This window comes from Monodon monoceros, unplaced genomic scaffold (genome assembly GCF_005190385.1).
Source record: "Monodon monoceros isolate NGI ecotype Baffin Bay Population unplaced genomic scaffold, NGI_Narwhal_1 Super_Scaffold_13, whole genome shotgun sequence".
Classification (NCBI taxonomy): domain Eukaryota; kingdom Metazoa; phylum Chordata; class Mammalia; order Artiodactyla; family Monodontidae; genus Monodon; species Monodon monoceros.
Genome location: NW_021703769.1, coordinates 4793842 through 4815803, shown reverse-complemented (window position 1 = coordinate 4815803; position 21962 = coordinate 4793842). Strand labels below are relative to the sequence as shown.

At 45.3% G+C, this 21962-nt stretch overlaps 2 protein-coding genes across 3 annotated transcripts in view; one reads left to right on the top strand and one right to left on the bottom strand.

The window, feature by feature from the left end:
* LOC114893914 (serine/threonine-protein phosphatase 4 regulatory subunit 1-like) overlaps positions 1–13698 on the bottom strand; it is a 62300-nt gene extending 48602 nt beyond the window's left edge. The window contains 2 exon segments of the mRNA XM_029219882.1: positions 13244–13408; positions 13521–13698. Coding sequence (XP_029075715.1) covers positions 13244–13408; positions 13521–13698 — 343 coding nt within the window.
* Positions 13466–21962, top strand: part of RAB22A (RAB22A, member RAS oncogene family) — a 50603-nt gene continuing 42106 nt past the window's right edge. Inside the window, exons 1-2 of one of the 2 annotated variants that reach the window (XM_029221422.1) lie at positions 13466–13732; positions 14749–14828. In XM_029221422.1, coding sequence (XP_029077255.1) covers positions 13697–13732; positions 14749–14828 — 116 coding nt within the window. In that variant the 5' untranslated portion in view covers positions 13466–13696. Of the gene's footprint in view, positions 13733–14700; positions 14829–21962 lie in introns of those variants that run through there. The other variant, XM_029221421.1, reaches the window with a different exon arrangement.

The following is a 21962-nucleotide window of genomic DNA, read 5'->3' as shown; positions in this document are numbered from 1 at the left end:
CGATAAAATGAATACATTTCAACATCCAATACAAAGCGCATGAGTTCCTCGAAAGTATTCCACCACCCTAACGATGGATATAGTAGATTTAAATTTTGGTGATTCATATTAAGTAGGTAAAGAGGGACAGAGGGAAGAAAGACATGTAAAATTCACTGGAAATACTAAGAAATCTGAATTACAGGGATTTTTGTTTTAAGAAGTGGAATTACAGTTTTAGTGCTGTACGGAACAAAGAACCAGCTTATCACACGGCTACCTCCCTGGGAGAGTTCTGCATTAATAGACCGCTGGTGGCCAATCAGAGCCAAAGAGGACCGGCCTCCTTTACATCCCTGGTTGGTCACATACTCTCCAACTGCAGCTCTGACCTCACCAGCGAGTCTGCAAATGCACAGCCGTCACCTGGCCTCACTATGGACAGCTCAGGACGGCACGTCCCCCAGTGTGGCACAGGGAAGGGACATTAACTATCACTAAACCACACAGTGGGAAAGTTATTCTCTTCTCAATTCTCTGATTCATCAAAGAAAGTTTCATTTCGACTAGCGTGTCTTCAACACTTCCCTAAAACTGGTTCATCTTCCTTTCGAACACAGAGCAGGGCTCACACTCAGAATCCTTCGCAGACAACTGTGTCTACCTAGAATTTTATCATGTGATTTTACTTTTGTCTTATGATATTTTGGTTAAGTTTCACGTTGAGCAATTCATACAAGTTCCCCAAAATGTGTTTCAATAAAAGAAATTATTTGATACAAAGAAAAATACAGGTGGTATATAGATACAGCACAAATGGGAAAAGCGGTACACAAATGACAGACTTCTGAAGAATACTGGATTGGTATAATCCAAGGACAATATTCCCTACTAAGAGCATCACATTCATATGTGAATAATAGTATCTTTTGCTCCAAGTTCCAAATACAGGTAAACATTGTCCTTTGTGTGGATCAACATCCTGGCCCCTTTCAAAATCCTACTTGAATCCAAATTGATGAGATTATCAGTCAGACTATTACTATTTACTCGTAAATGATGGGTTAAATTTTTTGAGCTACTCCATAAAAGCACCAGAGTTTACTAAAATGTACATGCAAGGCAGATTTGGAGCCCCTTGCCACAAAGTGAATGAAAACAGCCAGCATCAACGTCAGCTCTTCCACGTCGACTCTGACAGTATTCTAACCAGATGCCGTGATTAATAACCTCTTCCCCTGTTACTAAGTCTTCAAAGACAAACTAAATCAAGAGCTGATGAGCTACGTAACAGAGCAGTTACTGAGTCTCAGCACGACTGGCCCTTGAACCACATTCCAACAGCCCGACGCCGGGCTGCTCTGTGCACTACAGCGCACCCCGCAGCCTTCCTGGCCCCAACTCACCAGATGCCAGAAGCGCCCTCTCCCCACCCTGTGAAAACCAAAAACGTCTCCAGACACTGCCACAGGTCCCCAGCTGACAGCCACTGTGAAGATAAAAGCTAGGTGTTACCTGAGCAGCCCCTGGTGAGTGGATGGTCCCATAAGGGAAGGGGCCTCATGTCAGCAGGAATGACCTGGCCCCCTTTGGCCTCTCTGACCTCATCGCCCACCCCTGCCCTCTCCTCCAGCCACGCAGCTCCTCGCTGTTTCCCCACGACCCCAGTCACTTCCCCGGCTGAGGGCCATCACACAGCCCAGCACTTCCCTCTGCCGAGAACGCTGCTCCCCAAGGTGTCCTCTTTGATAACTTCCTTCTTCTCAGTAAAAGCTTTGCTCACTCATCCTCTCAATGAGGTCCACCCTGACTACCTGATTTTGAAATTGCATGCCTCCCATCTACACCCCACCGTACCCTGATCTACTTTTCTATTTTTCCAGAGAATGTATCACCTTCTGACACACAGAACGTTTTCTTCCCACGTCTACTGTTTATCAGCTGGGTCCACCCCCCAATCCTCCACCATCGCACCCAGGGCAAAAATCTTTTACTGACTCCTTGATATGCCTGGTGCACAGCAGGCTATCAGTAAGAGCTAATGAATGAATGAATGGTAAAGATCTGTCAGGCTAGGGGCTTCCCTGGCGGCGCAGTGGTTGAGAGTCCGCCTGCCGATGCAGGGGACACAGGTTCGTGCCCCGGTCTGGGAGGATCCCACATGCCGCGGAGCGGCTGGACCCGTGAGCCACGGCCGCTGGGCCTGCGCGTCCAGAGCCTGTGCTCCGCAGCGGCGGAGGCCACAGCGGTGAGAGGCCCGCGTACCGCAAAAAAAAGATCTGTCAGCCTAGCTTGCTGTGCCTCCTGGCAGTGGCAGCAACACATAAAATAACTCCTGCTCTCAGAAAGAATTATCTAGAATTTACATTTCTAGCCACTGCTAAGAGGGCAAACAGGCAACTATTCACGGAATAAGGAACAACGGTCTGTGGACACGGTGATATCAGGAGCAGTCGATTATCCTGAGGATCCACAAGTCCAGGTCATCCACACACATCAGGAGTCTTAAGCATTCAAGCTAGAAATGAAACATGAGGTAGCGTATGAATAATGCCTTGTTCAAATTTTTTCATTATATTTTCCTACATTTGAAAAAAAAAAAAAGTTACCTACTCCACTCAAGAAAGCTTAACATAATACAGAAAAGCAAACCCTTCTTAAGAAAATAGTCTCTAATACCTTCAAGCCTTCTTGGCTCACTTAAAATATTTTAGAAACAATACTGATCCTGATCCGCTTCATTTGCTGTCTCCGCGATGACGGACTTCAGGCAGCAGCTGCCTTCTATGTTCCTGCCACGTGTGAGCTTCACTGGCAAGTTTGCACAGGACATCACTGACCCTTTACCAAAAATGGCTAATAACTTAAACCTAACAAAGACCAGCAAGGGAAAGGCTGAGAAGTGCGATTTGACTTGCAGGGGTAGGGGCCCCTCCTGCCACACCCTCTGCTCAGCACCCTGTCCCCAGCTGCACACCCACGTGTCCACATGCTCCCTGAACCGTAGGGTCCACGTCCCCGTGGCCCTGGTGCATCTCAGGGCCAGGGGGATGGTCCAAGTTAAAAAAGCCAGCTAACCAGCTAAGAGATATAAAGCTCACCTCCATCCAACCCAAACCAGAGGGTCCTGAAGCAGTAGCCTTAAGCTCACCCAACTGAAGATGAGGCTGGCTCTACTTCAATGAGATACTGATCAGTTTACAAAGTACAACAGAATTATTATCCTTTGATTCTGATGCTAGGTGACTAAGTAAAAAACAGGCGAACAAACAAAAACCTCCTCCCTCATTAAATGTGTTTCTGGAAGCTACAACCGTGGGGGAATAAACGTTTTTCACTTTCCCAGATCCTCCTCAACACTAACTGGTTACTCAGGGGTTATCTACCAAACATCATGCACACTGTCAGTAGAGTCATCATTTAAAACAGGCGGGGGGCGGGGGGGGGGGCTTCCCTGGTGGCACAGTGGTTAAGAATCCGCCTGCCAATGCAGGGGACATAGGTTCGAGCCCTGGTCCGGGAAGATCCCACATGCTGCGGAGCAACAAAGCCTGTGCACCACAACTACTGAGCCTGCGCTCTAGAGCCCTCGAGCCACAACTACTGAGCCTGCAAGCCACAACTACTGAAGCCCGCGCGCCTAGAACCTGTGCTCTGCAACAAGAGAAGCCATCGCAATGAGAAGCCCATGCACCGCAACGAAGAGTGGCCCCGACTCACCGCAACTAGAGAAACAAAGACCCAACACAGCCAAAAAAAATACATAAAAAAATAAAAAATAAATAAAACAGGCTGGGGCGCAACATAAGTTGGGTGAGGTTGCTCTGGCGAAAACACACAGGGGACCCTGAGCACGCGCCTGTGTGTCAGTGCTCTTCACAAGACACCAATCTGTCTTAAACCAGCCTAAGTATGAATTAACGCTTTAAGTATAATGTTAGGTGAATGTGCTTTACAGGTTCAAAGTACAATAGATACGATCTAATAAAAAGAGAGAAAGAAAAGAAATTTTCCAGGTCATTTTGCATCACAAAAAAGATCAGAAGATCTAGTACAAAAAACAGAAGGCGTGTTAACAGCAAACCCATCTCAAACGTCCTCTCCCCACCCACCAGGGTTAATTTCAGGTGACAACAGTAAACCATAACTCAACATTCGACAGAGTACTGGCGGTTCAGAGATGACAAAGGCATGGTCCCCAGACTCAAAAGCTCCCAAGGGAACAAAGATCTTCCCACACATAACAACCCACAACACCCCGGTGGCAAGAGCCATAGGGTACAGGTATAAACAAGACAGGGAGGAGACCAGCTCTGCTTGGAGGAGGAAGGAGGGGGTGGGAGATGCTTCCCTACAACAGCAGTGATATTTGAGCTGGGCCTTGAAGATCGAGTAGGAGTTTACCACACAGGAAGAGACAGAGGATCTGGGAAAGGGAAAAAGAACATTCCAGAGGAAGGGAAGAACACAGCAGAGGGAAGTGCACTGGCTGTCTGCTGCCTTTGAGGGGTTCGGGAAGCCAGAGATTTCTCACGAAGCCACCAAGCCCTAGCTGAGCAGCCACCCCAGAACTGGTCTGAAGTGGAAAGGTGAGAAAAAATAAACACAATAAAACATGTCCAGTGAGATAACTTTATTGGCCCAGACATGAACAGAGGTAGAGACAGAGGCAGAATGTTAGAGCACGTCTATTCCGGCAAGCATTTTCATTAAGAATCCGTTCTCCAGGCATTCCCAATATTTACGATTCTCCATTCAACATGTCATCCTGTCACTATAACTCTGTGTGAGATACGCCACCCTGGGCCAGCCCAATTATCCATACGATCCAATATTCTGTCTCTAACACAGCACTAGGGGACGATGGTTGGGAGAAAACATGACAGATGTGACCCACTGTCTGTGTCCACTTCAAAATGTTAGAAGATTAGTTGATGGTGGCTGAGAAGGAGTCTAGCCTTATTTGCAAAATGTGTACTTAAAAAAAAAGAGAGAGAGAGAAAACTGTATTAATGTAGAACTTATGTAATTGATAATTCTTAGCGCTTCTCATTAGCCACTCTTCGATGAACAATAACTAATTCTCTGCAAGGCCTTATATGATTTGGGGGGAAACTAGAGTAAACCATCCATTAATGTATTATTTAAAGTGGCTTCATCCTTCTTGCTAACAGGCTTATAAATACTAATGCAGATTCTTAAATTGGGACTATTTCTAAAAGCTAAGCCAGACAAACCCAGCCCATGTGAAAGATAAAGAACGTTCTTGCTTCTTCACTGACTTGGGGGGGGGGTGCGGAAGGTGGAACTGACCCCTGCACACGGCAGGTCTTTGTTGACTTAACTAAATTTCAATGGCAAGCTGCGCAGGCAAACTTTCCCTGTATAAATGCCATTCTCTAACAAGACCCACACTGATTTATTAGCTCCTGTATGAGCGGATCCGTCCAGTGCATAACGTTTTGTATCACAAATCTTTGAGGGCTACTGATGGTTATTACTAGCATTACGCAGTGGGCTGGCTGAAAAGACCGACCCAGCTCATGAGCAGCCGTCCTTTCTATACCATGCATACATGGAAATTCCTCTTTCATTTGTGGCTTTAATCACGGCTTCCAAAACCCGTCATTATTTATGATTCTGACTTTTACACTGACGGTCAACGGGAAACACTGACTCGGGTCACCTGATAGGCGAGCACTCTGCAGCTCCAAGCCGCTCGTGGGCTCCACTGTGATATTATACATCTCAATTTTCCTGCCAACCCACCCAGCTGGGGACAGAGCTGGAGGAGGTGTGGGTGAGGGGGCCAGACTCTACACAGTCTGATGGATGGAAGAGCGCTACTGAAAAATGCAGCGACTTCTCCACTCAGACTTGAGGCAGATTCGAAAAGGAAGAAAAGGTTGCAAAACAAAACCCACAGCCCCTGGGGTGAGTGTACGCGCGTGGGGGGCTCTATTTTCCTACTGTTCAAAATATTTGAGACAATCAAGCAATACTGGCCAACATTACACCACTTTTCTAATGACCACCTTGGCCAGACTGCCAGGAAGGTCGCCTTCCTCCTTCTGGAAAGAAGCAAACTCCTCCGCGGATGCACCGAGTTCCATGCCTGTCTTACACGGTCCAACCCCGCCATCACCCTCCCCTCCCGCTCTCTGCCATCTTCCCCTTTGCACGGACTCCTTCCCCCCATCCACAGTTATGCTCTCCCCTGTGCCTTGATCTTAAAAAGCAATTCTTATTTTTTTAACTGAAGTATGCCATTCACACAGAAAAGTACACAAAAAGTAAGTGTTCCACGTGACTAATTTTTTAACTGAACATGCCTGTGAAACCAGTCCTCAGCTCAAGGAAGACAATTTAACCGGCATCTCCAAAAGCCCCCCATGCTCCCTCCCACTTACTGCCTTACCCAAAGGGGACCACTCTCCTGCCTTCTACATCAGATCAGCTAGATTGCTGTGCTTGTTTCCATACTCTGTGTAAACAGAATCATCCAGTCTCTACCCTTTTGTGTCTGGCTTCTTTCACCAACCACTATGTTTGTGAAGTTCATCCATATGTGTGTGACGCTGTAGATAATTCACTCTTATAACTGCACAGTTTTCCATCGTGTGAACATAACCACCATTTATAATCCATTTTACTCACGATGGACATTTGGGTGGGTTCCAGTTTTCGACTATTAAGAAGAGTGCAACTATGACCCTGTCTTTGTGAAAATATGTGTTCACGTTTTGTGGGCAAGTAACCAAGAGTGGAACGGTTGGGCCATCCAAATCCTTTTTCTTTGTTTTTAAGATTGTCAGAGTAGATATAAATAATGCAAAGATGTTCTGGGCTCTCTTATCCAGGAAGAAAAGCAACCCCTCCAGCTGCTTCTTCTCAAAAGGGTCTGTTTTCCTCGCTACACTGGGAGCTCCCAAGAACAATGACCATTCCCCAAAATGCCCAATGGCCAGCCAGTGTCTGGAATACAGTGGGTGCTCGATGCATGGACTACAGACAACATATCCTCAACTTCCCGATGCCACTCATTCTGGCCTGGCTTCTGGCCCCTGCTGCACTGGAAAAGTTCTCACTGAGGTCACTCACCCATTGCCCTCCTCGGCCTGACCCAACTCAACCGGCACCTCCCATCTGTGCCATCTCTACGCGCACCTTCCCTCTAGGTGGGAGCAGCTCTGGGATGGAGCCCAGGGTTCTTTATCCCTCTATCCCCGGTGCCTCCCACAGGCTGGTGCCTGGGAGGAGCTGGAGAAACATCTGTTACATGGATGAATGACTTTCCAAACAGGGAAAGCAAGCACTTGCCCTCATCTCTTATTTTTTTCCTCATTAGGCTAAGTGGTGTTTTGAAGCTCAAAACCACTTTCTCCTTCATAGCTAGGTTTTGTTGCAAAATTTCTGCTTAAAAAAAAATCTTCATTTGTGAGGTAGAAAGCCATATAAAACTCTCTTTTTAAACAGAGACAATTTCAGGGAATCTCTAATGTTCATCTGTTTGTCTCATAGGAAATGGAAAATACAGAACAACAAAAGTAAAATGCATTACAGTTATCAGCCGGGAAGCACAGTTGACTCGGCCCACACCATGCTGACTCTTTTGTTCCTTGCTCACCCTTATCCTGTTGGGAGGAGACAGGCGCATGCTTTTAATCCCCAACACACCAACAGGAAAAAGGAGACGTGAAGGCTGAACAACTTGTCAAGGGCTCCTCAACAAAGCAGGGTCTGTGCCGGCAAAAGTCAGCTCTTCAAACTGAGCCCAGTGGGAAAGGCAGCCTTTCAGGTTGGCTCAGCTAATCAACAAGACTTCTGGGTGCAGACAGAATGAAATCAAGTTTCAGAGAAAGACAAATATATGATACCACTTATCTGTGGAATCTAAAAAAATGATACAAATGAACTTATTTACATAACAGACTCACAGACTCACAGGCATAAAAAACAAACTTATGGTTACACCATAGTGGAAAGTGGGGAGAGAGAAGTTAGGAGCTTGGGACTAACATATATACACTACTAAATATAAAAGAGATAACCAGGACTTCCCTGGTGGCGCAGTGGTTGACAGTCCGCCTGCCGATGCAGGGGACACGGGTTCGTGCCCCAGTCTGGGAAGATCCCACATGCTGCCGAGTGGCTAGGCCCGTGAGCCATGGCTGCTGAGCCTGCGCGTCCGGAGCCTGTGCTCCGCAACGGGAGAGGCCACAACAGTGAGAGGCCCACATACCGCAAAAAAAAAAAAAAAAAAAAAGAGATAACCAACCAAGAAGGACCTACTGTAGAGCACAGGGAACTATACTCGATATCTTGTAATAACCTATAATGGAAAAAGAATCTGAAAAAAGAATATATATATAATAAATATATAATAAAAAGAATATAAATATATGTATATACAACTGAATCAGTTTGCTGTACACCTGAGCCTAACACGACATTGTAAATCAACTACACTTCAATTAAAAAAAAAAAAAAAACCCCCCCCCCGCAAAAAAAGGAAAAAAAATGAAATCAAGTTTGATTTAGAACCGAGGGCCAAATCCAGCCCTGTGTTTATAAATAAAGTTTTATTAGCAAACAGCCATGTTCATTCATTTATGTGTATCTGTGAGTGCTACCAGGCTACAGTGGCAGACTTGAGTGGTTATAGCAGGGCTTCTGCCCAGCAAAGTCTAAAATGTTTACTATCTGATCCTTTACAGAAAAAAAAATTTGCCCATCTCTGACTTGGAGAATAGTCTGATGTCTGGATTTTGTTCTATTTCCCAACTATTAGCACATTCAAGTTCCTGTTCAAACTATTTCACTCAACAGGGAGGTCTTTACTTTAAAAAAAAAAATTGACAATCTTTGATTTGAGTTTATATAATAGTTCAGAGAGAAGGTTCAATGGTTTGGTTTGGGGCTAAAATTAATCTATTTTCTCTGCTTGGCTGTGGTCCTCAAGCAGAACATTTTTACAAACCTGGACTAAAGTGGGCAGGTGAAATGGAATGCATTCTGCTCTGGAGGATGTCTTTTATTCAAGCTCGAACATACACCACTCCTTCTAGCATTAAGATTCAAAGAGTCTATCTGTATCCCTCTGATTTAGCTAATCCCATTTTCAACAAAGGTCCAGATATTATTTGTTGGCACCTAGCTTTTCTCATCAACAGAAGTACACCTTCTTCCAACTTCTTTCATAGATACCTCAAAAACTAAACATTTGAAAAGAAATACACAGTCCCTCAAATACGAATAGATTCTCCAAGTCTGTCTTTTGAAGCTAAACGCATCTTACAATAACATGGCAGCTGACTTCAGAATTGAAATCCAGCTTTAAACTCTTCATGTAGATGTTTGATCATATATGAAACTTTCATCTCATTTTTAAAAACTTTCTATTAAGGAAAGTTTCAAACACATGCAAAAACAGAATAGTATAATAAACCCCACACCCCTAGCAACCAGTTTCAACAAGTATAAACATTCTGCCAATTTTTCCCACTCATCCTTCTTCCCAACTTTTTGATGATTTATTGTTTGTTGCAGCATTTTCAAAGCAGACCTCACACATTAAATCATTTCACCCATAAATGCTTATTTGTTTCTGTTAGATAAGGTCCTTCTCCTTTGAATAAAACTGTGACACCACTATCGCATCTGACAAAATTAATAATGATTCTTAATATAACCTAATACCCAGCCCAAGTTTAATTTCCCCCAACTGTCTCAATAATGTCTTTTTATAGCTGATTTGTTCAACTAAGGATCCAAATATGACTACATATTGTATTTTGTTGATATGTCTCTTAGGTCTCTTTATACCTGCAACAGATTCCCCTCACTTTTTTTTCACCCACCACTGGCACACACTTAAATTCCAATTGGCCAAGCAAACCTTACCAGGAGTAATACCTCTTCAGCCTCCACCTGCTTTAAGCAACCTAGACAGTCACAGGACTTTAAGCCCCTGAGGCACAGACGCATCCAGCTCCACCTTCTACGTGCAATCCACCACCAGGACCACTGTGCCAGACCATCCCACATACTTTCTGCTCTCAAGAGAAGGAATTTAGATCGCTTCAGCAAGCTAATTCACTAAAATTAAATCTTTTCTGTGCTGCAATGACCCGAAGACTCTGAATGATTTTAAAAGACAAGGCAGCCTTTCATTACGGCTTTGTTTTGAAGTTAGCCAATTTAATCAAGAAATCACAAAGTAAATCGGACAAGACTCGTCATCCATTATCACTACCAGTAATGACATTAATTGAACACCTAGATTATGGAGGACACTGAGTGATAAAAAAGGACGACCTATGTTCCTGCCCAAAGTGACTTAGAGCCTAAATGGAGCGGTTATCCCATCGTTTAGACAAAAAATGCCCAAAAAGGACAACAGATGGAGAACCACCACAACCAACATCCATGCTCTTGCCATTAGCTTAAGAATATTTGTGAGGTCAATCTGTGTGATGGAATAAAAAAAGCAAGACTCAGAGGAACAGAGTTGGTTGCTAGTTCTATCACTTATGACCTGTGCCATACTGGATAAGTTAGTTAACCTCTCTGATTCTCAGTTTCATCGTTTGTAAAACAGGAATAATCCCACCTACTTCACAGAGTAGCAGCCCTTAACACAGAATCAGAAAATCGTATACGAGTGCCTAGCAATAATGATGATTGTTAAAATAATAACAGTAATAAAATCACTGAATATAATACTCTATACCAGGCACCGGGCTAAAATGTTTTATGTGTATTGTTTCATCTAATCCTCATATCAGTCCTATGAAGCATCTCCAATTCTTATGTCATTTTCCAGATGAAGAATGTGAACAGAGTGAGTGATCTGCTCACACTGACTCAGCTAAAGGCAGGAAGTGGGTTACAGGACCTCAGGGTTCTTGCTATCAATCACAGCATGATAATGCCTCCCAAATACCACCCCAGTAAAGTGCAAAGGTGGGACCCAGGGCTGCATTAATTACTGGGGGGACAGGCCCTCCTATTACGGCTATTAATCTAACCAATTATATTGTAATTTCATAGGAACAGCACCCTGAAGCCCCCACCCCTGCTCAAAAAAAGAAGCCCCAGGAGGCTCCCAGAGTTGCCCTACCCATGGCATGGGTGTGTTCAGAGCCACAATGCTGGTTTTCTTCTTTACTGGGACGAGGCTTCAGCAGTCTGCTAAAGAGTATTTATGGCATTCTTTATCACAAGTCTCAAACACCCAATATTTGCACAAACAGGGCCAAAGGAAAATCAGAATTATTTTTTCCTATGTAATCTCTTCCTTTTTGAACACATATACAAAAAAGACAAAAGTAAGCTAGCTGCCAGAAAAGAGGTCCAAATGCCTGCCGTCACCACGCTGTGAGAAGCCCAAGCTAGCCAAGTGGAAGAAGCTCCTGGAAGAGAACTGAGGCCCTGATCTGCAGTCCCAGAAGATTTCCTGGCCAAGAGCCACGTGAGGAAAGCCATTTTGGACCTTCTTATCTTCCCAGAGTTCACAGAGAACACACGAAGCTTCTGTATCACCCAGTCAAGGCACAGAATTGTTAGAAATAACAAAATGCTGTTGATTTAAGCCACTGAGTTTTGGGGGGGTTTGTTAGATAACTGATATAGCCAGAAATCAGCTTTTCCAGCCAGGCCAAATATCGAATCTATGAATGAGAGGTGCCTTAACAGCAGCTTACTGTTGTTTATCAAGAGAAAGGCTACATTCCTTCCATTCGAAGATGCCCGCTGGCCGAAACATTCAGCTCTGTAAACCTGGGGCCAACACTGTACTTTGCCCCACAGTGTGAAATAATTATGAATAATGATCACAACAATAATAATGGCAGATAATATTTACCCAGCGTGTCCTATGTACAAGGCTTCACGCTAAACCTTTTATTATTTAACCTGCGTGGAAGCCTTTTGAGGTGGACTTCTATTATGCCCATTCTACAGATGAGGCAATGAGGCTCCAAGTGGTACAGTGACGTGGCCAGGATCACACAGCCAGTAAACAGTGGCTCAGGACCTCACCCTCTGTCCATCTGACTTCAGGACCCATGCTCCTAAACATTGGCCCCTTCAAGTGTCATTCTACTTTACTAAAGTTGCCTCCTTCTAAAAGAACTAATGTGTATAAAGGGTTTAAACTGCGCCTGACCTATGGTGTTTTCTGTAAACACCAGTTCTTGTTAGTAGGAAACTTGTAGATGGGGAAGGGAAGCGCACAGTAAGCCCCCATTCATGTTGGCTATTGTGATGGTTTGTACAGGCCTCCTTCATGAGCAGGCAACCCGGCGTTTGGTAATTATCTGTTTACAAGTCGGCTCTCTCCCTGGACTGTGAGCTTCCGGAGAGTCGTCACCGTTTTGGGTTCGAGTTTGTAGGCCCCGGGCTCCGCGCATGGCCGGCCCAGAACCAGCAGGTGCTCAAGAAATGTTTGTTGAATGGAAAGGAAATGCTTCAGTCACCACAAATGCGAACTTGCATTTCCAGGAACACCTTCCCCAGCCATCAGTCCTTAACGTGATTCTAAAGGAAAGAGCAGGAAGGGACAGGTGAAGGATACCCACCCAAGGGGCTCCTAGGGATGAGAACGGAGCTGGGCTTGTGGCCAGGACACTGGAGAAGTCTGTGCGAGTCTGTGGCCGGCCACACGGGGAGCCGGAACTCCCAAACTCCCCAACACTCTGAAAAGTCCCAGCTTAAAAAGTGGAGACCCTGGGCGGAGGCCCCCGACCCCCAAGGTGGCCGCGCCTCCTCCCTGCCGGAATCACTAGGAGGAGGGCCTAGCCCTCCCGCCCCTCCCGGGCCGCCGCAGGAGGAGGAGGAGGAAGAGAAAGAAAGTGACAGGAAGTCAGAAGTTTCCCAGCAACAAAAATCCTCCCCATCCTCGGCCGCCCCGCCCAGTGAGGAGGGACCGCCGCAAGTGATTAAGGCAGTTGGGGGTCCCGCTATTCTGGGCCGAACACGGAGAGCCCAGCCCGTAGGTCCCACCCCCGCCTTTCGTGCACCCCGAACTCTATGAGAGGTTCCCAGGGAGGGACGGGACGCCCGAACTGTTACTTACAATCGTCTAAGTCATCCTGCAAGTCCACAAAGTACTAGGGGATCCCTGAAAACCAAGAGACACATAAGAAGTTACAAGGGGGCTGCGGCAGGCGGCCTCAGGGGCGGGCGGGGGCGGTCCCCGGGCCTCGAGGGGTGGTCCCGGCTTGGGAGGAGGGGGGCGCCCCGGGAGTCCAGCCCCACTCACCCGCCATCTTGGAATGGGCCTGGAGGCGGGGCCGGCGCGCGAGGGGCGGGGCCAGAGGGAGAGAGGCGGGGATATCTGGCTTCGGATCCCGCCCCTCGTCGGCGGCCCCGCCCCCCGCCTCGAGCCTCGCGGCGCCAGCCGGCCCCGCCCTCGCGGCGAAGGTGGCTGCCGAGGTGGGCGGGGAGGTCAGGTGACCCGGCTGGCGTCCCAAGATGGCGGAAGCGGTGGCGCTTGGGAACCCGCGGCACCGTCCCAGCTGCTGAGGCGGGTCCCGCACGGCTGGTGACGGACGGTCCAGGCCGAGGACCGGCGAACGGGCGGCCGCCGCCTCTACGCGCCCCGCGGCCGGGGCTAGGCCGTGCCGCGGCGGCGCTGGGGGATGCTCGTACTGGGCCGGGCCTCTCCCTTCTCAACTTAGGGCGGCGGCGGGCCCGCGCCCCTGGCTCCCAGGCCATGGCGCTGAGGGAGCTCAAAGTGTGTCTGCTGGGGGTGAGTGGCGGCGGGCCGGCTGGGAGGGCCGCGGGAGGCCGGGCGGGCCGGGGACCCGGACGTGCCCACGTCCCCTTTGCCCCTTCTCTCAGTCTCCGTGCGGGACGCCGCCTACCTGCCCCGGGACCCTCCTTCCAGCCCCCCTCCCCCCGCCCCCGGGCCGTCCCGCCCACCTGGCCGCACTGTCCTGAAGGTTTTGCTGGCGGGAGGGACCTTTCCCCTCGTCCCTCCCTGGAGCCCAGGGTCTCTTCCCGCCCCTCAAAGGGTGAAGAGCCCTCCCTGTCTCTCCATTGCATCTGGGTTAAGAGCAGCTCTTAAATAGCTTCCCCAGGTACTCGTTAGGAGTTGGCCAAGTCTTGCGAAGTACAGCCAGTAACAGGTCTTTAGGTTTTACGAGCAGCAGTAGTCTCCTTTGCCATCTGCTTGGTGTTTTTGAACTTGTGGGATACCTCTGACACTTCTCACAGAGTTACTTTCCTTGGGGCGGGCGGGGGGACATTCAAATCAGGAAGCCCCAAAGACTAGTTTGAAGCTTCAGCTTCCTGACTTGTCAAGGCAACTTTGCTATTTCAGAGCATACTTTCTGAAATTGATGCTCTCTTGCCTGAGTTGCTGCTTTAAAGACTGAAAAAGATTTCAATAACTAGTCTTCCCCCTTCCTAGATAGGGTGGGGCTAGGATCTATCAGGGATTACTCAGAAGTAGTTCAAGAGTTCATAGTTCACTTAGACTTATTATAAAGCAAGTGAGTTCGTCACTTTGCACAGTAAGCAGAAACTTTGGATCTTTCAGAAGATCCTGTCTCTTAAAAACTTGGAACCCCTCTCCTACAATACATTTTGAAATCTCCTAGTTACTCCACTGAATTTTTATGAAAACCTTTTTGTGTTTCTTAACTTCTAAAATTTACCTATCTGGAATGATTTTCCCAAAATCCTGAACTTAGGGCACAAGGTAGTTTTTGGTGTATGCAAGCAGGTAAAACTTTTTCTTCTTCACCTCTCATTCTCTTTCAGGATACAGGTGTAGGTAAATCAAGTATTGTGTGGCGGTTCGTGGAAGACAGTTTTGATCCGAATATCAACCCAACAATAGGGTAAGAGATCAAGTTTATTGAATGTGCATCTAAAGGTGTATTGAAAAGTCCATTCAAATAAAGGCTGTGTTACAGGGGTTAGGCATCCCCATTTTAAACTCTAGTGAATTTGGAGACAGTGGTTCCCATCATCTCTAGAAGAACTTGAAATGGTGGAGTGAGGATTGATGTGTTTTAGGAAAATTGTCTTTTGATTTGTGAGGAATGAAAACCTCAAAGTGAAAGTATGAATTAAAGTTTTACTTGTTAGAATATACATAGAGCCTTCAATCTATGAATAGTAACAGCAATTACGCCTTGAAATAAGGCAGAAGAAAACAGGCCCTAATACTTTTATTTCCCCCAGCATGTCACCTAAAAGATATTTTAGGTGGCTTTAGTTCTTCGTAAAAAATAGTTTGGGGTCCAAACCCTTCTCACACGTTCCAGCACTGCTACCTACACGTTCCAGTAGCAGTAAAGAATTAACAAATTAAAGTCAAAATGGAAGCTTTTTTCCGGGTATCTGGGTCTTAGAATAAGTGAAATTGACTGGCTGTCGGTTTCTGACTCTGTGAGAAAACTTTTCAGGCTGTTTAAATATCATAATATTAATACTTTCTCTGTGAGAAGTTGTGTTTCGTGGGTGTTAGTACTTTGTCAGGCTTGTAAGACTAGATAGCTACTATGCAAAGCCCCAGTCGAGGGGTTTCTTCCATTTAAAGAAAAATTCTATTCTGCCTAGTCGGGAAATACCTTACAGCGTACACATACACACTTGAAGGCACCAAGATGAAACAGCCACTAATCCTCTGAAATGAAAATGCCTTTCAGTACCCTTCAAGAAAGAACTGGGTACGGCTACATGTTTGAAGTGTGAACTCATCCTCCTCTGGGCCTGCCTGTCACTGCCCGCATGGGAAAGTGAAGGGACAGGGAGTGATAGCAGGTCATGCCGGTGACTCAGTGAGTGACACACCTCACACTAGGCAGCACTGAAAACCCAAACGCCAGCTGGGTTAGCAGTGCTGTCTCACCAGAGGAGAGGGAAGGTGGGGGCCTGTGGCCCTGGCCTGGGTGGCCAGCCCTCGCAGCCCCACAGGCGCTGGGGTTCTTCACCTCCCCGAGCCCCGCTCTCTTCACCAGGCGGTCCAGGCGCACGTCTCACGGGGAAGAGGATCCGAGGCTTCCCCCTCGTCCCTTCCACCGTCCTTGTTCCTCTGTCCTCAGCAGGTGTCCTCCTCCTTCAGGACCAACCCTACACACACCTGAGCTCTGGAGCCCTGCCTTCTCCCCTTCCTTCCCCAGGCCTGCCTTCCTGTCGGAGCCTGCAGACACGCTCCCCGAAGACAGGGCCGTCCCCCAAACCTGCCGGGCAAACGGGGGGCTCCGGAAAGAGGACTTCCTCCTTCCTCAGCTGCTGCTTCTCCTCAGCCCCCTGCTGTCTCCATCCCACCCCACCGTCCCACTGAAACCACCTCCCCTCAGTACCTGTTTCCATCTCATTGCCAAAGCAACGGCTTTTTTCTTTCTTTATTCATTCATTGAGTGCCTGCTGTATGCCGGATGCTAGACTGGGGGCTGGTGATTTAGACCAGGGCTCAGCAAACCGTGGCCGTTTGGCCCACCTCTTGACTTTATAGATCAAGTGATACCGTGACACATCACACCCGTTCATTTATATGTTGTCTGCACCGCTTTCGGGCTATAGTGGCAGAGTTGAATAGTTGTGACTAAGACCCTGTGGCCTGCAAAGCTGAAAGTATTTACTATTTGGACCTTTTCAGAAAAAGTCTGCCAGCCCCTCCTGCCCTCATGAACCTCTCCTAGAAGGACAGAGACATTTTGTAACTAAAGTACAGGAAGTGATTTCTTTGACCATTTTCTGTGCTCCAAAGGAGGAATGTGGAGCACCTGTGAGAGCCTGTAGCAGGAGCCTCACCCAGGCCCAAGGGCATGACTGGTTCCTGAGGGGAACAGTGAGGGCGTGAGGCGCTTGGAAGCCCTGACATTTCAATATTGAAAGATGAGTGGACTGTATTTCGAAAAACAGTTTTTGAAGAGTGGAAGGTAACGATCGGTGGTGTTGAGGGCAGTGAGTAGCACGGGGGACAGCAGGAGCTATGAGGGTGGGGGACAGGGCACATTGGATGGGTGGCCCGGAGGCTGGGCAGGCAGCAGGGCCAGGCCCCAGACGTTCTTTCTCTCCCTGGGTCCGTGACCATCCCCCTCAGTCTTCTCCCCACCCCCACCCCCCTGCTGAGTTCATACATGTTTGGTCTTCCCCACACTGCGTCCTCCTCCGAGCAGTGCCTTTCCCAAACAGTAACGGGCTCTACGTATTTGTGACTGAACTCATAAACTCCCCATCAGAGGCTTGGCCCTCTGCTCCTCTTTCCGTGGACCTTGCGGAAGAGAAAAGGACCAACATGTCCTCAGGTACTCAAGCCAGCAACCTGGGCATCCTTCTCAGATCCCCCTCCTAATGTCCCCTCCCCTCCCTGAAGCCAGCATGAGTCACCAGCTCCTGTCCAGGGCTCCTCCTGAATATCCTTCCATACCTGTTCTTTGTTGACTTCTAGGCCTTCATCTTCCCTCGTGGTGGTTCCAACATGGACTCTGCCACCTGCCAGCTAGTTAACCCTGAATCCGTTTCCGCATCAGCAAAATAATAGTAATACTGGCACCAATTCCATATTGTTAGGGGAATTCCGTGAAATACTGTATATAAAATGTTTAGCTAAATGCCAGGGACACTGGGGCTCAATACATGATAGCATTGTTGTTTTTAAAAATATTTACATCTTTTTAAATCTTTAAAAATTATTTTTATCAAAGTAATGTGCATGTGTTTTTTTCTGTAACAGTAAGGCTTATAGGTTAAGTATAACAGTCCCCTGGTCCACTCTGACTCACTCCCTAGAGGCAACTACTGTTGTGATGTTGTTTAGCTGGTTTTTTCTGATCTTTCCTCCAGATTTTTTCATAACATGCATATACTGCTAATTCTTGATCCCTTCTCTCTTCTCCCCCACCCCATCACCCAATTTTAGGCATTATCTACTGATTGTTTTCTTGAGAGATGGGAATTAGTCATCCTACTTCTCCCACCTCCCTCTGCTCATTTGCCCTCCCTCCATCTTTCCAGTAAAGCACTACCACTGAGCGTCAATGTAGCGTTTAGAATGCAGGCTCTCAAGCCAGGCTAGCTGCCTTCACATTCCAGGTCTAACACGTAGTCGCTGTGTGTCCTTGAGCAAATTATTTAACCTCTTTGTGACTAAATTTGCACATTTGGGAGAATAAGTTGCATCTCATTATAGAGTTGTGAAAATTGAGTTAAACACATAAAAATTAGTTAGAATGGTACTTAGCATATGGTAAGCATTTGTTATTTCTTAGCAACTGTTATTTTTTAATAAGCCTCTAACACTATAGTTTTTTTTTAGACTTTATTTAAATGGAATTAGACCAGTAGGTATTGTTTTGTATCTGCTTATTTTATTCAAACCTTGTGAGATTCATCTATGTCATTTCATGTAATAATAGTTTATTCTTTTTCATCTCTGTATAGTAAGTCACTCATTGGATAAATATACCACAGTTTATTCTACTGATGGAGATTGTGGTTGTTTCTAGTCTGAGGCTATTACAAATAATTTTGCTATGAACGTTTTCGTACGTTTCTTTTGTGCCCATATGGAATTTCTTTGGCAATTGGCAGTGGAATTCCTGGGTCAGAAGAAATATGTATCTTAACTCTAGTAGCTACCTTGTAAAGTATTGCGCCAATTTACATTCCTACCAGCAGTGTTTGGGAGTTCCGGTTGCTCCATATCAGCTACAACATTAGGTATTATCAGTCTCAAATTTTAGCTGTGTTGGAGGGTGGGCGGTAGTACCTCATTCTGGTTTTAATTTCTGTTTCCCATATGCCTAAAGCTATTGAACACATTTTCATGTTTATTGGTCATTTGGATATGTTGCCTGTTTGAGAATCTTGTTCATTTTTCTGTTGGGTCGTCAGTCATATCCTTATTGATTTGTAGGTGTTGTGTACGGATTCCGGATACTAGTCATTCGTTGGTTCTGAGCATTGCAGATATTTTCTCGCACTCTGTGACTAAGGTTTTCACTCTCTGAAAGGATCTTTTAATGAAGAGTTGTTGCTTTTCATATATCCATTTGATCAATCTTTCTCTTTATGGTTAGTGCTTTTTATGTCCTTTTAATAAACTTTGATTTACCAAGGTCATGAAAATACTCTCCTGTTATCCTATAGAAATTTTGTTTCACTTTTCAGATTTAGATTTAAATTTTACCTGGAATTAATTTCTGGATGAGATGTAAAATAAACGTTAAGTTTTGGGACGTTTTGGCTTTTTTTTTTTTAATTCCCACAGGGTTATCCAGTAATCCTCATCCCTTTTCTGTTTTTGTAGGCCATCCATAATTCAGCGTTCTGTGCTGGGCCGTGATTGTCATAAATTGAGCATCTGTATTTATAGTGCACTTTTTATGGACTTTTTTTTTTTTTTTTTTGCGGTACGTGGGCCTCTCACTGTTGTGGGGGAGCACAGGCTCCGGACGCGCAGGCTCAGCGGCCACGGCTCATGGGCCCAGCCGCTCCGCGGCATGTGGGATCTTCCCGGACCGGGGCACGAATCCCTGTCCCCTGCATCGGCAGGCGGACTCTCAACCACTACGTCACCAGGGAAGCCCCTGGATTTTTTATTATATCCCGTTGATCTGTGTTTTTAATTGACTTTACTGAAGTATAGTTTACATGCGATAAAATGCACCCATTTTTAGTGAATATGTTGATGAATTCTGACAGATTTATACATCTGTGAGATCACCACTGCAATCAAGATGTAGAACACTTCCTCAGTCCAAACTGGCCCTTTCTGTCCCGTCCTGTATTCATCCCCACCCCTACCACTGGCTCCAGACTTCCTCACTCCAAACTGTCCCTTTCTGTCCCGTCCTGTACTCACCCCCACCACTGGCTCCAGGCAACCACAGATAAGCTTTCTGTCACAGAGATTATATGGAATTTTTAAATTTCAATTGTTTGTTACTAATATATACATAAAATGGATTTTTACGTATGGACCTTGTGTTGTGTGACTTGGCTAAATTCAGTTAGTTCAGGCACCTTTTTAATAGATTCCTTGGGATTTTCTTAGGTGCACAATCATGCCATCTGTAATAGGCAATTTTATTTCTTTCTTTCCGATCTGTATGCCTTTTACTTCTCTTACCTGCCTTAGCACATGAGCCAGGACCTCCAGTACTGTGAGAAGTGGTAAGAACAGACATCCTTTCCTTATTCCTTATCTTGGTGGGGGAAGCATTCGGTCTTTTCCATTAAGTTAGACATCTAGGCTCTAGGTTCTTTTTATAGGTGCCCACTATCATGTTGAGAATGTTATCGTCTACCCCTAAATCAATGAGATCTTTTTTATCAAGAATTGTGTTGAATTTTGCCAGGTGGTTTTTTTCATCTTTTGAACTGTTCTTGTGCTTTTTCTTTTTCAGTCTTAAAATAGTGAATTACAACAATTGATACTAAAATATTAAGCCAACATTGCATTCCTCGGATACATTTCACTTGGTTAATATGAATTTTTTAATACATTACTGAATTTGATTTACTAAAATTTTGCTAAGCATTTTTGCCTCCATGTTCATGATGGATATTGATCTGTAGTTTTGTGTAATATGTTTCTCTAGTTTTGGTATCATGGCCTCATAAAATTAAGTTGGGAAGTGTCTTTTTCCTCTTCTACTTTTTTGGAAGAGTTCATGTAGAATTGGTATTTCTTCCTTAAAAGTTTGGTATAATTTATAAATTATATCCATTTGATCAATGGATGAAGCCATCTGAGCAAGGAGTTTTCTTTGTCAGAAAAATTTAGCTACCAGTTCAGCTTCTTTAATAGATATGGGCCTATTCATTTCTTCCTGAGTAAGCTTTCGTAGTTTGTGTCTTTCAAAGAATTTGTCCATTGTATCTGTTTTTTAATTTATTGGCATGAAGTTGTTCATGATATTCCTCTATTATCTTTTTAATGTCATTAGGATCTGTCCAGCTATAAGTTTAGTGATTTTAATGGTCTTCTCAAAGAATCAGTTTATTTCATTAATATTTCACTCTTTTCTTTGTCATTGATTTTTGCTTTTATCTTCATTTTTTCCTTCCTTTGCTTATTTTGGCCTAACTTCTTCCTTTTTAGTTTTTTAAGGTGGAAGTTTATAATATTGATTTTTTAAGGCTTTTTTTATATATGCAATTTATACAATTAGAACTATAAATTTCCCTGTAAGTACTTGTTTGAGTGAATCCCACAGATTTTGATATGTTGTGTTTCATTTTCATTTAGTTCAAAGTATTTCTTTCCCTTGTGACTTGTTTGACCTGTTAGTTGTTGGAAGTATGTTTTCTAACTTACAATTATTTGGGAATTTTTCCAGATATTTTAAATTAGTACTGAATTGTAGTTTAAATCCGTTGTAGTCAGAGAACATACTCATTATTATTTCAAACCTTTTACATTTGACATTTGTTTTATGGCCTAGAATGTGGCCTTCATGAATGTTCCATGTGTACCAGAAAAGAATGTATTCTGCTACTGTTGTGTGGTGTGTTCTGTAAATGTTAAATTATCAGCTTCGCTAACAGCCCTGTTCCTCTCCTTTGTATCCTTACTGATATTTTTTCCCCTTATTTGAAGTGAAAGGAGTGTCTGAAATCCAACCCTAATTGAAGATTTGTCTAGTTGTGTTTTTAGTTTGATCAGTTTTTGTTGATGTTTTGAAGCTCTTATTATTGAGTTTACCTACATGTAGCATTGTTATTTTTCTTGATCACTTGACCCCTTCACTATCATGAAATGTCCCTCTTTTTCCCTGGTAACAGTCCTGATTCTGAATTCTACTTGGTCTCATATGAATACAGGCTCTTCAGCTCTCTGTTGGTTAGTGTTTGCATATCTTTTCCCATCCATTTACATTTAACCTATATATATTTAAAGTGAGTTTCGGGCTTCCCTGGTGGCGCAGTGGTTGAGAGTCCGCCTGCCGATGTAGGGGACACGGCTTCGTGCCCCGGTCCGGGAAGATCCCACATGCCGCGGAGCGGCTGGGCCCGTG